This window comes from Colius striatus, chromosome 13, assembly GCF_028858725.1.
Source record: "Colius striatus isolate bColStr4 chromosome 13, bColStr4.1.hap1, whole genome shotgun sequence".
NCBI lineage: Eukaryota > Metazoa > Chordata > Aves > Coliiformes > Coliidae > Colius > Colius striatus.
In genome coordinates this window covers 1,228,597-1,243,111 of record NC_084771.1, presented here as the reverse complement: position 1 = coordinate 1,243,111, position 14,515 = coordinate 1,228,597, and the positions used below count along the sequence as shown (strand labels likewise).

At 69.5% G+C, this 14,515-nt stretch overlaps 1 protein-coding gene across 3 annotated transcripts; it reads left to right on the top strand.

The window, feature by feature from the left end:
* The first annotated feature begins 1,107 nt into the window (after positions 1–1,107).
* On the top strand, positions 1,108–14,106 carry SHROOM4 (shroom family member 4). 3 transcript variants are annotated; one of them, XM_062006516.1, is made up of 10 exons: positions 1,108–1,288; positions 4,840–4,991; positions 6,099–6,230; positions 6,709–8,668; positions 8,831–8,892; positions 9,229–9,825; positions 10,074–10,484; positions 10,565–10,748; positions 12,206–12,472; positions 12,554–14,106. In XM_062006516.1, the coding sequence occupies exons 1-10, from the start codon at positions 1,163–1,165 to the stop codon at positions 12,821–12,823; spliced, it is 4,161 nt and encodes a 1,386-aa protein (XP_061862500.1). In that variant the 5' UTR covers positions 1,108–1,162; the 3' UTR covers positions 12,824–14,106. The 3 variants fall into 3 exon arrangements, with proteins under 3 accessions (XP_061862500.1, XP_061862499.1, XP_061862501.1); XM_062006515.1 differs by having other exon boundaries at positions 12,200–12,472; XM_062006517.1 differs by lacking the exons at positions 1,108–1,288; positions 4,840–4,991 and adding an exon at positions 5,129–5,436 and having other exon boundaries at positions 12,200–12,472.
* The last annotated feature ends 409 nt before the right edge of the window (positions 14,107–14,515 follow it).

The window sequence follows — 14,515 nt, the reverse complement described above, 5'->3', positions numbered from 1 at the left end:
CCGGCAGCGCCTGCTCGCCTCGGGCAGCGGGGCGCGGGGCGCCAGCGTGATCGCCGGGGTGGGAGCTGCGGGGAGCCTCCTGCCCCGGGGCTGCACCACCACCCTGACACCCCAGCAGGGACCCCCACACTCGTGTGAGTGCTGCTGGCCACGCTGCATGCCCGTGCCAGGCTGAGCTGTGCCAGGCTGAGCTGTGCCGCGCTGACCAAGGATGGTGCTGATCCCTGCTGGGACCGTACTGTGCTGAGCCAAACTAGGTCGTGCCGTGCTGAACTGTTCCAGGCCAAGTTGAGCCAAGCCAGGCTGTGCTGTGCTGAGCTGAACTGTGCCAGCTCTGCTTGTCCATGTCAACCCAAGATGAACTGCACTGAGCAAAATCAGGTCAAGTCGAGAGGAGCCAAATCAGGTCAGGCACCTGGCCACGCCATGCTGTACAGAACTGAACCGTGCCAGCCCCTTGTCGTGCCATGCTGAGCTGAGCCAAGCCAGAACACGCCACCTCTGCTGAGTTACACTGAACCATGCCAGGCCAAGCCATGCTGGACCAGACATCCCATGCTGGCCCCCCTTGTCATTCCATGCTGAACCAAGCCAAATTGTGCCAGGCTGAGCTGTATTGTGCCAGGCTGAGCTGTGCTGTTCCAGGCTGAGCTGTGCTGTGCCAAGCTGAACTGCCTGTGCCAGCCTTCCATGTCATGCCATGCTGGGCTGAGCCAGACCAAGACATATTGGCTGGGCCGTGCCAAGCAGCTCAGTGCCAGTCCCTGAACCAAGCTGTGCTGTGCCATTGTGTGCTGAGATACGTTATGAGCTGAGCTGTGCCAAGATGTGCCATGAGCTGTGCTGAGCTGTGCCATGCCATGCTGAGCCGTGGATGCACTGAGCTGGGCTAAATCGTGCCAAGCCAAGCTGTGCCATGCCATGCCAGCCGATGCCTAGCTGACCCGAGCCGAGCCGAGCCGAGCCGTGCCGTGCCGTGCCGAGCCGAGCCGAGCCGAGCCGGTGGCCGCCGTCCCCCCGCGCCTCATTGGCGGCGGCAGAGCAGCCCCGGTGCCGGGCCGGCCCCGCCCCGCCGCTCGGCTCCGCGCCGCTGGCCCGGGCCGGGGTGTCATTTCCTCCGCGGTGCGGGGCCGGGCCGGGCCGGGATGGGGCGGTAGCGGCCATGGAGCGGGCCGAGGGCCGGCCCGGCGCCCCCCAGTACGTGCATGTGCAGCTGCAGGGGGGTGCGCCCTGGGGCTTCACGCTGCGCGGCGGGCTGGAGCACGGCGAGCCCCTCATCGTCTCTAAGGTACGCGCCGCCGGACACGGTCCCGCGGGGGCTCCGCAGCATCCCTCCGAGAAGGGCCTCCGGCCCGTGGCGGGACGCGGGAGCGGCGCGGGGGGGACACCCGGGGTGCGGGGGGAAGCCTCGGCCGGAGGGATCGCGTGTCCTGGAGCCACGGGCCGGTCACTGACACCCGCGGCCCCCCCGCGACCCGACGCCCCGAGCCGCGGGGTAGAGTGGGAGCGGGGCCCGAGGGGGCCGAGGGGGCGGAGGGACAGCCCAGGCCCGGCGGCAGGAAGAAATTCCTCGGGCACATCCGTTGGGCTGGCGGCGGGGGCGGCCCCCCCGCGACCCGACGCCCCGAGCCGCGGGGTAGAGTGGGAGCGGGGCCCGAGGGGGCCGAGGGGGCGGAGGGACAGCCCAGGCCCGGCGGCAGGAAGAAATTCCTCGGGCACATCCGTTGGGCTGGCGGCGGGGGCGGCCCCCGAGCCTCCCGCACGTCCCTCCCCGCCGCTGTCCCGCGGGGCGCAGCCGGGGGAGGGGGCGGCCCCCCTTCGTGCGCGCCCACCCGTGGGTGTCGTGCCCGCGGCCACCCCCGGCACCAGCCTCTGCAAGGACGTTGGGGGGCCACGGTGGGGGGGGAGGGGGAAGGACCGGAGTCCGCCCCGTCCCGGCACCCCCGAAGCGGTCGAGCAGGGTCGTGCCCGGGGCAGGGGGCTGCTGTCGGGGCGCGGCGCCCAGCGAGGGGACCGCAGCGCCCGGGCAGCCGCGTCCGTCCTGCGGCCGGGAGCCGGGAGAGCGGCGCTGCGGCCCCACGGGCAGGGTCACGGCGTCCCGCGGCATCGGCTGCGCGGGGAACGCGCCGGGCGCCGGCCAGGGCGGGCTCTGCACCCCCGCGGGTGCCGGCAGCCCGGGCTGCGCCGCGGCCCCGGGGCCGCCCCTCTGCCCCGAGCCGGGCCGCCCGTCCCCCGGGGCCCTCCCCGCCCTGCGCCGGGACGCGGGCAGCGTGGTCTGGCAGGGGGAGCTGGAAAAGCGGCTCCGCTCGCTGCCCCGCGGCCTGGGGTGGCACCGCCGGCGGGCGGGAGCCGGGGCCGTGCCGGGGGGCCGCTGCCGGGCAGCCGGGGCTCGGGGCGGCGGGTGCCGGCGCATGGGGGGGGACGTGCTGGGGATGTTCCCCGCTGCCGGCCGAGAGCGGGAGGGGGGTCCTGCGGGCCCTGTGCTCCCCCGGCCGAGCTGCCGCTGCCGCGTGTGCTCAGCAGACAAAGGGGGCTTGTTCCAGCACTCTGTGCATTCAGGGGAGGGTCCCCCGGGGCACCGGCTCCGCGGCCGGCCGAGGTGTGTGCGGGGAGGGGGCAGCCCCGCCTGCGGCGCGGGGGCCGTGGGCCCCACTCCGGAAAGGGGAAGGGGGTCCCAGTGCTCCGTGAGACGCTTTGGCTTCTGATCCCACTCCGGGCACGATCTCTTCCCGTGGCAGAGCACCCTGGCCGGGCTGGCCTGGACTCCAGGCCCTCCCTATGGCTGCTGAGCAATCCCCTGGCACGGCCCCCACAAGGGTGGGGAGGGAGGTCTGATGGGGCAGGGTGGGCACAGCTCGAGCACCACCGCGGCTGTGATGACTCCACAGTCAAAGCCTCTCCTGGGGCAGGCAGGTATTCCTGCAAGGCAGCTGATGCCCAGAGTGAACACAAGTGTTCCTCCAAGCCAGCTGATGCCCACCATTAGGGCCCAGAGTGAATGGGAGGGGTGGTGTCGGGGCAGTGGCCAGACCCGGCCCAGCCGGGCAGGGCAGCAGACCGTGGGGTTTGGCTGCCAGCGCTGAGTTCAGTGGTGACGAAGGCAGAACAAGGGGCTGTTTGTGCCAGATTTAGCTCCTGGTGAGCAATGCCAGGGCTGAGCCGTGTCCATCCCGGTGCATGTGGCAGCCCAGACGCTGGTGCAGCCCCGATGTTGTCCTGCACGGGGTGGGGGAGGGGGGCTGTCGCTGCTGACTCAGCCCTGTGGCAGTGGCAGGGTGGGCACGAGGCCGGGCAGAGGACTGGGGTGAAGGTGCAGCATGCCCTGCCTGCCTGCTCTGCTGGGGCTGCCCGGGCAGCAGCACCACAGGGGTTAAACCTAGGTGCTCCTGTGAGTGCAGGGTGGGATTGGGACTCCTGGGTGGGAGGGCAGCCTGCCCATAACAGACAGAGGGGCACTGCAGGCCATGCCCAGCCAGGGCACGGCACCACACTGCCCAGGTCCCTGGAAACGCGGGAGAGCCGAGTGGTGCTGGGCACCGCTGTGCCAGACAGAGCCATGGGGCAGTGCCGGGCTGGGTAAGAGGCCTGGCTGCCCCTGCCTGGCTCCCCAGGTGCCATGTTGCCCAGGCATAGGTAGTGGGGTGCCCCCTGAGCCCTGCCTGGCACCAGGACAGGGAAGGGGTGCCCAAGCGTCCGTGCGTGGTGGCCGTCCTGCTAGGGAGACGCGACTGTCCCCTGGCACTGGGGCCTGGCTGCTGCCTTGGCCAGGCTGCAGACATGGGGCTGTGGGCACCACAGGCAGAGCTGGTTACTTGGCAAGACTGGGAGCAGCAGGGCAAGGTGAGGAGCCCATGGGCAGAGCTGGCCTGGCCCTATGCAGCAGGTAGCTGCATAGGTGTGGATGTGGTAGCTGCATAGGTCAGACTCCACATCCACATCATGCACAAGGTGTGTGCCAGTATGCCCTGTGCCACTGCCACAACTCAGCCCAGGAGCTGGGCTCGGCCTGTGCCACGGCCACAACTCAGCCCAGGAGCTGGGCTCGGCCTGTGCCACTGCCACCATGCAGCTCAGGAGCTGGGCTGTGCCCCGTGCCACTGCCACCGTGCAGCCCAGGAGCTGGGCTCTACCCTGTGCCACTGCCACAACTCAGCCCAGGAGCTGGGCTGTGCCCTGTGCCACTGCCACAACTCAGCCCAGGAGCTGGGCTGTGCCCCGTGCCACTGCCACAAGGCAGCCCAGGAGCTGGGCTCTACCCTGTGCCACTGCCACAATGCAGCCCAGGAGCTTGGCTCTGCCCTTTGCCCCTGCCACCACGATCCTGTGTGCTCCAAGCCATGGTGTGGAGTGCCAGGCTCGTTTCAGCCATGGCTGCCAGGACAGGGTAGGTGCCTGCCAGGGCTGGGCACAGCTTGGTGCTTCCCCTGCTGTTGGCTCCCCTGGGTGCACATGACTTGATGGCACCCTTTGGGCATCAGAATAACTATGGGTGCCCAGGCAGAGCTGATGTGGGGCTTGGAGCAGTGGCAAAGGCCTGGCATCTGCGCCGGACAAAGAGCCCTTGTCCTGCCTGCGCCTGCGGCAGAATCTGCTGGGATGGGACATTTTTCTTCTCCCCCCCCTTCCCCAATGCCCTTTCCTTGCTCAGACATTCATGTGACCAGGGCAGGAGGGGAGCCCAGCCACACGGATCCCTCCGCAGTGCCCGGGTTGCAGAACCACCTTTGCAAAGCCTCTCTCCTCCCTGGCACCTGGCAGCAGCAGCAGCAGCGGCAGCAGCACGTGCCCCGGGGTGCTCGGGGGGCTGTGTCTCTCCTGACGCCCCTCTCTGTCGCCCAGGTGGAGGACGGGGGCAAGGCTGCGCTGTCCCGACGGCTGCAGCCGGGCGATGAGCTGGTGAACATCAGCGGGACGCCTCTGTACGGCTCCCGCCAGGAAGCCCTGATCCTCATCAAGGGCTCCTACCGCACCCTCAAGATGATCGTCCGCAGGTTGGCAGCGCTGTGGGGGGCGGCTGGGGGGGGCTGGGAGGGGTCTCGCCTGCCCGGGGAGGGAGCCTGGCAGTGCCCCTGTCTCCAGCCTGGATGTGCAGTGCTGGGATGGGCTGGGGGCAGCAGCACCCCATGGTGGGGGGAGTTCCCCAGCTTGGCGTTGCAGCAACAGGGCCAGGGCAGCACGGCAGGCTCCTGGGCGGTATCCTCCAGCACAGCCGCTCCTCTCCCTTCCTGCCTGCCTGCCTCTTGCTTCCCTGGGAGAGGAAGGAGAGGCAGGGCCGAGCCCCACAGTCCCGTTCCTCCCGCCACCACCCCCCCCCCCAATCCACATCCACTCCCTGGCTGCTTCCCGGCCGGGCTCTGGCTCCGGCGGCGCCCAGGGCTGGGGTGGCACAGGGTGCTGAGTGCCACGGGGCTGTGCTGGGGCTCGACATCATCCATGGTGAGTGTGGGGGCTCTGAGGGGGGAGGGAACCCTGTGCTGACCCCACAGCTTGGCCCTGCCGCCCTCCCTGCCCAGCCAGCGTGTGCCAGGGCAGCACCAGTGCTTGGGGGGTGCAGGAGGTGGCATCTGCCCATGTGCCTGCTCAGGGGCACTGGATGCTGCTGCCTGTGAGCACTGGGGAGACCCCCACAGCTGCCTGGCATAGGATGTGGGATGGGACCTGGCACAGGACCACATCCCAGGCACACAATGTGACCAGTGCTGGCTGCAGATGCTGAGGAACAAGGGGGGAAGGTCAGGCTTGTAGGGGGGACGCGGCTATGGCCCCAGGGTGCCTTGGTGTGCCCACGCAGCTGGTGCAGTCCTGGCAGGGACCCTGGGCATTGCCTGTGGGCTGTCCTGGGACACATCTTCCGTCCCCTGTTGACTCTGGCAGCGGGGACGCTGCAGGCAGGGGAACCCGGCAGCGGGAGGGAGCCGTGGGATCCCCCTGCCCGGCTCCAGGAGCTGCCAGGGCTGGACCTTCCTCACGGCTGTTCCCCTCTCGGGCGGGCGCTGGCCTGGGGGATACAGGAAGCCCCGTAGGAAGTGACTTCAGCCCCGGTTCCTCGGCCCGGCTTCCTCCCCATTCTTGTCCTCTCCCGCTGTTGCTCTTGGCAGGAGGAGCGTGCCCGTCCTCCGGCCCCATTCCTGGCACATGGCCAAGCTTGCCGAAAGCCGCCCGGACACCCCCGCCATGCACTGCCCTGCTGATGCCTTCAGCCTGTCCTGGCCCTCGGGCTGTGATGTCAGGTGAGACCCCCGGGGTCAACCCCCCTGGGACGGCGCAGGGGGAGGGGGCAGATGGGGCAACGTCTGGAATCGGGGCGAAGAGGGTGCGGGGTGGGCGCCGACTTGCCCCACAGCACGGCCGGGCATCCCCCACTGCCCTTTCCCCTGTTCTCCTGCCTGTTTACTGGCGGCTCCCGGCAGGAAGGGGCGGTGGCTCGGCCTGGCCGGGCTGGAGCCGTGCCGGGAGCTCAGTGCTGCCAGAGCGGGCAGGTCTGGAGCAGCGCAGGCCCCGTGGCCCCCTGCCCTGCCAGCGCCCAGGCAGCCGCGGTGTTACCGCAGGGTGGGTTGGGGCCGCGCCAGCCTGTGCTCCCCCCGTCTTGGGGTACAGTGGTGGTGGGCTGGTGGCCTCTTGGGATCTTGTGCCCATCAGAGGGGGCCGGTGGGGAGCCGGGAGGGGGGCATCAGGCGGCACTAACGCCGGCGTGGGGCCGGGCGGCAGCGAGCTGTCCCTGCAGTGGAACCCGCTGTCCCGGCACTGCAGCACCGACCGCAGCAGCTCCATCGGGAGCATGGAGAGCCTGGACCAGCCCGGACAGGCCTACTACGAAGGAGACCCCTCACCCGTTGACCAGGGCATGTACCACAGCAAGCGGGACTCAGCCTACAGCTCCTTCTCTGCCAGCTCCATCGCCTCCGACTGCGCCCTGTCCCTTCGCCCGGAGGAGGCCGCCTCCATCAACTCCTGCAAGCCCCCCGACAGGCGCTACCTGACCGCGGAGGCTGAGCCTCCCGCCGGCCAGCAGCCAGAGGCCTGGCGGGCCCCCGTGCCCCCCCAGCCCCCCGTCAGGAGGGACAGCCTGCGGGCAGCCCCGGCTGGTGGAGGGGACAGGCACCGCACAGCCGTCCCGGCCGACGTGCTGCACGCCAAGGGCCGGTGGATCTCCGACACCTTCCTCTGCCAGCGGGACGTGGAGCTGGAGGCGGTGGGCGCGAGGACGCCGTCGCCGTACCCCGCAAAGGACCGGCTCTCCACCGACCAGTATTACACGCTGAGCTCCCACCCTGACCGCGGCCCGGCCAAGCCGCCGCTGGCGGACAGCGCGGAGCCTGGCGACCGGCTGTACCTGGACGGTGGCAGGCGCCAGGCGGCGGACGCCGCGCCGGCGGGTGACAACCCCTTGCTGTCCCCGCTCAAGAGCCACGCGCTGCACCGGCACAGCGCTCCCGAGCAGCTGCTGGCCTCCCAGCTCCGCTCCCTGCAGCTGGGCGCCGGCAGCGGCAGAGCCTCGCCTGCCTCCGACGGGCACCGCTGGACCCTGTCCCCGCTGCACCCCGAGGGCGGCTGCCCGGGGCCCGCGCAGGACTCCCCGCTCTGCCCGGAGCCGTGCTGCTGCCCCGAGCTGCAGCGAGCCTGTGGGCAGACCAGGCTCACGGGCAGCCCGGCGTGCGGCGGCGAGGGGCCGGGGCCGGAGGAGAGCCGTGCGGGGGCCCGGCGGGCCGGGGGCGCTCCACACCGCTCCGCTCAGATGCGCCGCAACAGCGACCGCTTCGCCACCAGCCTGCGCAACGAGATCCAGCGGCGCAAGGCCCAGCTGCAGAAGAGCCGTGGCCCCGGCGCCGTGCCGCCGGGCGAGGAGCCGGTGACGGAGGCCGAGGAGCCCCCCGAGGGCAGCGTGCCCGTGCTGGTGCCGGTGGAGGGGCCTCGCACCCCACCTGAGTGTCTCAGCCCTGCGCCAAGCAAGGACGGTCGAAAGCCCGTCCCGGCGGGGGACCGGGGCCTCCCCACCCCTGAGCCGCCGCCAGCGCCCAAAGGGTCCCCGTCTCCGGAGCGGGCGCTGCCGGCGGGCCGGGGCCACTGGCGCTGGTCCCCGGAGCACGAGCTGCAGCCGCAGGTCTCGCCCAGCCGCCGGGAGCTGGAGGGTTACGGCCAGGGCCCGGCGGCACAGGCGTCGCCGCCGCGGGGCAGCGATGAGGCCGTTCTCCTGCCCTTCGCCGACCGCCGCCGCTTCTTCGAGGAGAGCAGCCGGCCGGCGCCGCCTCGGCACGCCAAGCCCCCGGCGGGTGATCCCGCTGCCTTCCAGCCCCCCGGCCCCGAGTGCCGGGACGTCCGCCGCCTCTCCATGGACCAGGCCTACGGTGCCCCCGCCTCACCCGGCCGCCCTGGCTCCGCCGGCCCCTACGCCGAGTGCTGCCGGGAGCAGGCCTCCTGCTACAAGCCGCTGAGAAGGCCAGGGGAGCTGGAGTACCTGCGGGGCTTTTCCTACCCCTATGGGGTTCCCCGGCGCCCTGAGTCCTGCCACTGCTGCCGGGGGGACCTGTGCCCGCCGCCGCTGCCCCACGGCCATGCCTGCCGCTGCCACCCGCAGCCCTGGGCGCGCTGCCCTGACTTCTGCTGCCCGGTGCCCCACGCCGGGCGGGAGGACAACGACGCCTGGCCACCACGGAGAGCTTTTGCCGGGGTGAGTGAGGGCCCCAGGACTGCCCTGCAGCCGTGGAGTGCTGGGTCCTGTCCCCATAGACACCCCCCCACATGCCGCCTGCGCCTGGCAGGGGCTGGGTGAGGGACGCCGGAGGAGGGATGCTGACGCTGTTTTCACACTCTTTGTCCTTTCCACGTGCAGGAGTTTTCCGTGGATGAATGGGAACCACCAGCAATAACCAGGAAAGCCAGCCAGTCCATCAGGTGAGCCCACGCTGGGTGCTGGGGTGTGCGTGCCCCTTAGCAGGGAGCTCTGCCAGTGAGGCGGGGAGGTGACTCTGGCTTTGGTTGGTGATGTAGAAAGCACCTTCCTTAAGGCCCTGGCCGCAGCAGTGTGTGGCACCTTGGGAAAGCAGGGCCCAGGAGCGTGCCCATGGCCTGTACCTTGGGGGGCTGGGGGCAAGGGACACCAGAGGAACCTGGGCTTCCCCTGCCAACACGGCTGAGTGACTCCAGATGGGAAAAGGGAGGCAAGGGTGGGCGTGAGCTGCTGGAGGGTGACTGTCTGGGGGTGGCCTGGGCACCCTCTTTTCTCCCCAGTGAGTTCTCCCGATACCAACTGGGCTTCCCAAGGCTCGGCCCCTTCCAACCTCGCTTTGACAACGCCGAGCCGGACTGGCTGCCCTGCTACCGGGCCACATCCACGCATGACGTGTCATGGGATGGCAACCGCCTGGCTCGGTCTCCCGAGAGCCCCCCGGACCCCCTGCACCGCCCGCTGCGTGGCAGAGCCTTCTCTGAGAGCCACCTCAACCTGGAGCCCGCCAGCCCCCGCGGCCGCGGCCAAAGGGATCTTCACACCAAGCTGGACTCTCCTGGCATCCCCAAAAAGAAAGGCCCCCCACCTCCCCGGCCCCCTCCCCCCAACTGGGAGAAGTACAGGCAGCGCCGGACGTGCCAGCGCCTGCCAGAGGGTTCCGGCCGCGACCCTGCCGTCATCACTGCCCCGGTGCCGCCGCGCAGCATCGCCGAGGCCGTGCGTGAGCGCTCGCAGAGCCTCGCCGGGGGCAAGTGGAGCCGGTGTCAGGGCCACGTTGCTCCTCCCCCTGCCCCACCGGCCGCCTGTCCCCGGCCCGAGCCCCCCACGTCGCTCCGCAGGGCTCCCGAGTCCGACGCCGGCAGCGCTGAGATGGGCAGGCAAGTGCTGCGGTGGCGCGGGGCTGGCAGCGGGGCTACGGGCACAGCCTGGGCACAGGGCGGCTTTTGGGACAGCATGGCGCTTTGGAGCATCCTCATCCATCCCTTGGGGCCAGGCTGTGGGGGTTTCTTGGGGTGGGGAGACGTCCCTGAGCGCTTTTCCCTGGCCTGGGCACAGCCCTGCGTGTCCCCGTACCCAGGGGCAGGCAGGGGAGCCGTCATGGGTGACCCTGCGCGGGTGTCAGCAGGGTCGTGGGGACCGCGGAGGAGTGGCTGAAGGCAAAGCACCCGTGGGAGCTGGAGGAGCAGCCCCAAAGGCTCGTCTGGAACCAGGAGAAGGGCTGGGCCGGCGCCCGCAGGGTGGGTGAGTGCTCCCTGCCCCTGCGTGGCAGCCCCGGCCCCGCCAGCCCGGAGGCAGCCAAGCCCAGCCCCGCAGCCGCGGAGGGGCCGAGCTGCCAGGGGGCCCAGCCCCAGCCCCGCCGCGTGGACTCGGAGGAGCTGCTGTGGGACGTGGCGGGCAGGGAGCACTCCCTGGGCAGCATCCTGCCCCCCTCAGCCCCCCTCGGCCCCACGGCCGAGCTGCTGGTGGCCAGGGAGCAGCAGCCCTGGCGGGAGCGTTTCCAGCAGGACTGGCACCCCGAGAGCCTGGCGCAGGACAGGTAGGGCTGCGGGGCACTGGGCACCGTGCCGGGGACGAGCTGCGTCCCACTGCCCCGGTGCTGAGCCCCTGTCCCCACAGGCAGGGCTTCGAGCCCATCTCACCGCCCCCCGACAGCGCTGCCAGCTCCAGCGCCTACCCGGCCTATTACGGTGCAGCAGTGGGCAAAGCCGAGCCGCTGGGCAAGGTGAAGGAGCTCCCAGACGTGGTGGAGGGGAGCTCGGAGGATGAGGAGGAGGCAGAGCGTGAGCTGGTGGAAAAGAAGGTAAAGCTGGCAGTGCTGGGGATAGTGCCCTCGGGGCTCCCCACTGCCATCGCCGCGTGCTCACGGGAACACAGGCATCAACGTGCTCACAGGGACTGGGGACAATGCTGGGTGCTCACAGGGACTGGGGACATCAGGGAATGCTCACGGGGACTGGGGACAATGCTGGGTGCTCACAGGGACTGGGGACATCAGGGAATGCTCACGGGGACTGGGGACAATGCTGGGTGCTCACAGGGACTGGGGACATCAGGGAATGCTCACGGGGACTGGGGACAATGCTGGGTGCTCACAGGGACTGGGGACATCAGGGAATGCTCACGGGGACTGGGGACAATGCTGGGTGCTCACAGGGACTGGGGACATTAGGGAATGCTCACGGGGACTGGGGACAATGCTGGGTGCTCACAGGGACTGGGGACATTAGGGAATGCTCACGGGGACTGGGGACAATGCTGGGTGCTCACAGGGACTGGGGACATCAGGGGGTACTCACAGGATCTGGGGACATTGCTGGGAGCTCACAGGGACTGGGGACATCAGGGGATGCTCACAGGGACTGGGGACAATGCTGGGTGCTCACAGGGACTGGGGACATCAGGGAATGCTCACGGGGACTGGGGACAATGCTGGGTGCTCACAGGGACTGGGGACATCAGGGGGTACTCACAGGAACTGGGGACATCAGGGTACTCACAGGGACTGGGGACGTTGCTGGGAGCTCACAGGGACTGGGGACATCAGGGAGTGCTCACAGGGACTGGGGACATCAGGGAGTGCTCACAGGAACTGGGGACATCAGGGTACTCACAGGGACTGGGGACGTTGCTGGGAGCTCACAGGGACTGGGGGCATCAGGGAGTGCTCACAGGGACTGGGGACATCAGGGGGTGCTCACAGGGACTGGGGACATTGCTGGGTGCTCACAACTGGGGACATCAGGGAGTGCTCACAGGGACTGGGGACATTGCTGGGTGCTCACAGGAGCCTGGACACATGACTGACATGCTAGGACCAGGGGCATTGTCTGGTGCTTTCTGGGCCTGGGAGTGTCACCAGATGCTCATGGGAACCAGGGACTTTGCCAGATGCCTGGGAGACCAGGAGCATTGCTCCATGCTACAGGGACCTGGGGCATTCACAAATGCTCACAGAGACCCGGGGGCATTGCTGGGTGCTTGTGGGAACTGGGGGCATTGCCTTGTGCTCCTGGGGTCTGAGACACTGCCAGCTGCTTACAGGGACTGGGGGCATTGCCTTGTGCTCCTGGGGTCTGAGACACTGCCAGCTGCTTACAGGGACTGGGGATGTTGCTGGCAGCTAACGACAACCAGGAGCATTGCCAGATGCTGGTGGTCTGTGGGGTCTGGTGCAGCATGGCACCCGTGTGCCAGTCGCCTGGTGCCAGGAGAGGGTGGCCCCGGTCCCCCCTGACCCATCCCGTCCGGCAGCTGCAGCTGATCGAGAGCCTGAGCCGCAAGCTGGCCGTGCTGCGGGAGGCTCAGCGGGGGCTGCAGGAGGACATCAGTGCCAACGGGGCGCTGGGCGAGGACGTGGCCGCCCGCCTGCAAGCCCTCTGCACCCCAGGCGAGTTCGACAAGTACCGGCTCTTCGTGGGAGACCTGGACAAGGTGGTGAACCTCCTGCTGTCCCTGTCCGGACGCCTGGCCCGGGTGGAGACGGCCCTGGGCAGCCTGGGGCCGCACACTGCCGCTGAGGACGAGGTGGGCATGGGGTGAGAGGGCAGCGTGGGGGTGCCCAGGCACCGAGTGAGCCCCTGCTGACGTCGCCCGTCTCGCCCGCAGGTGGCCCTGCGAGAGAAGCAGCGGCTGCTGGTGGCACAGCTGGAGGACGCCAAGGAGCTGAAGGAGCACGTGGGGAGGCGGGAGGAGGCGGTGGGTGCCATGGTGGCACGGTACCTGCCCCCCGAGCACCTCCAGGACTACCAGCACTTCGTCAAGATGAAGTCGGCCCTCATCGCCGAGCAGCGGGAGCTGGAGGAGAAGATCAAGCTGGGCCAGGAGCAGCTGCGGTGCCTGCACGAGAGCCTGGGCCAGCCCCCCAAGGGCTGCTAGCCCCCTGCCCAGCCTCCCGCCGGCACCTGCCCCGGCCCCAGCTCGCTGCCCGAGCACATCCAGCCCCTGGGGAGCTCTGTCCAGCCCCTGCCTGTTATTTATTTGTCTGGTTTACCGGGCAGGGGGAGAGGGTGCTAGTCGAGGCACGGGCAGGGCCTCTGCCACAGAGCTGCCCTGGAATCTACAGCCGCCTGGCACGCTGTGGCCTTGTGGCCCGGCAGGACTGGGTGGACGGATCCTGTCGCCCCCGTGCTGGGTCTCTCCGTGCCCACGGGGGTCCCTCCAGCTTGTCCTGGACGCCGGTGCCTGTCCTGCAGCTGGTGCTGCACCTCGTGCCTTAAACACCCGCCCAGTTGCCACGGGGCATCCCCACGCCGTGCCTGGAAGGGTTAAGCCGTCCCTGCCCTCCGTCCCGTCTGTTTGTCTGGCTCTGTCCATCGGTCTGTTTGTCCGGCTCTGTCCATCAGTCCGGTGGGAGCTGCAGGAATGTGTTTCGCCCCCGGCATCCTCTTCCTCTCCATTGTGTCCCAAACAATAGCCCTGGCCAGTGGGTTCTTAACCCGCTCGCTGCTGGGCCGAGGCGCCGCAGGGAGCTGAGGCAGGTGCTGCGCACCCTGAGATGGTGCCCTGCCAGGGGGTGGGGTGCTGGCAGCTCACAGGGGGCTGTGGGTGCCCTCTGCCACCGGTGCTGCGGGCGCAGGGACCGCACGGCCTCATCTCACGGTCACCTCCAGCGCCAGGAGGAGGAAAAGCCACGCCAAGGAAGCAGCAGGGTACCTGTGTCCCTCCTCCGTGCTGCTGCAGCCCCATATAGCACTTAGAGCTCCCCCTGGGTCAGCCCCTGCCCCAGGATCAGCAGGTGCCTTGTTGCTGGTTTTGCACCAGGAGTTGGTGCAGCCGGGGGCAGCCTGGCAGGGGGAGCGTTCTGGGGAGGGGGAGTGGGCCACAGAGCCTTGGGGATGGTCAGAGCTGGGCAGCCCCTGCCCAGGGTGCCCACCTGGCACCGCAGCAGCCCTCCTTTGGGGCTGCTTCCCTCATGCCCCAGCCCATTGAACACTACACCCACCCCTACCTGTCCCTGCCCTTGGATGGTGCCAGGGGGCAGCGGGGTCTCCTGCGTGCCCTCCATCTCAGCCACCCCTTGTGCCTGCCCAGGGATGCTGCTGGGACCAAAGACTGCAGCTCCTGGCACGTGGGGGCCGTGCAGGTCCCTGTGCCAGGGCAGTGTGCCCGTGCCTTGCCGTTGTGCCTCACACTAAAGCAGCAGCAGCTGCACAACCGCCCACGGTGTCTCGTGTGGTTTGTCCCTGCGGTGGCACTGGGGCTGGCAGGTGCCCACCGTGGGGCTGAGGGGTTGGGTGGGTATGTGCTCCAGTTGCAGTGAGCCAAGCCCTGGCAAGCTCTTGGGACCCGGGTGCCCCTGTGGCACAGAGGTGGCTGGGATGCAGCGGTGGGCACGGGGTCTGTACACCCAACACTGCCAGGCTGGGCTGGGGCAGGGGGCAGAGCTGGCCTTGACCCCAGGGGCACAAGCAGGTCACGGTGTGTGGGTGATGGGTGTAGGGCTGTGCCAGGCACTCACAGCCATGGCACTGACAGCTTTGGGGTGGCAGCAGGGAAGGGTTAGTAGTGCCTGGGGGTGGCATAGTGGTGCTGCTGCTGAGCTGAACCTGCTGCTGGTTCACCCCTTCA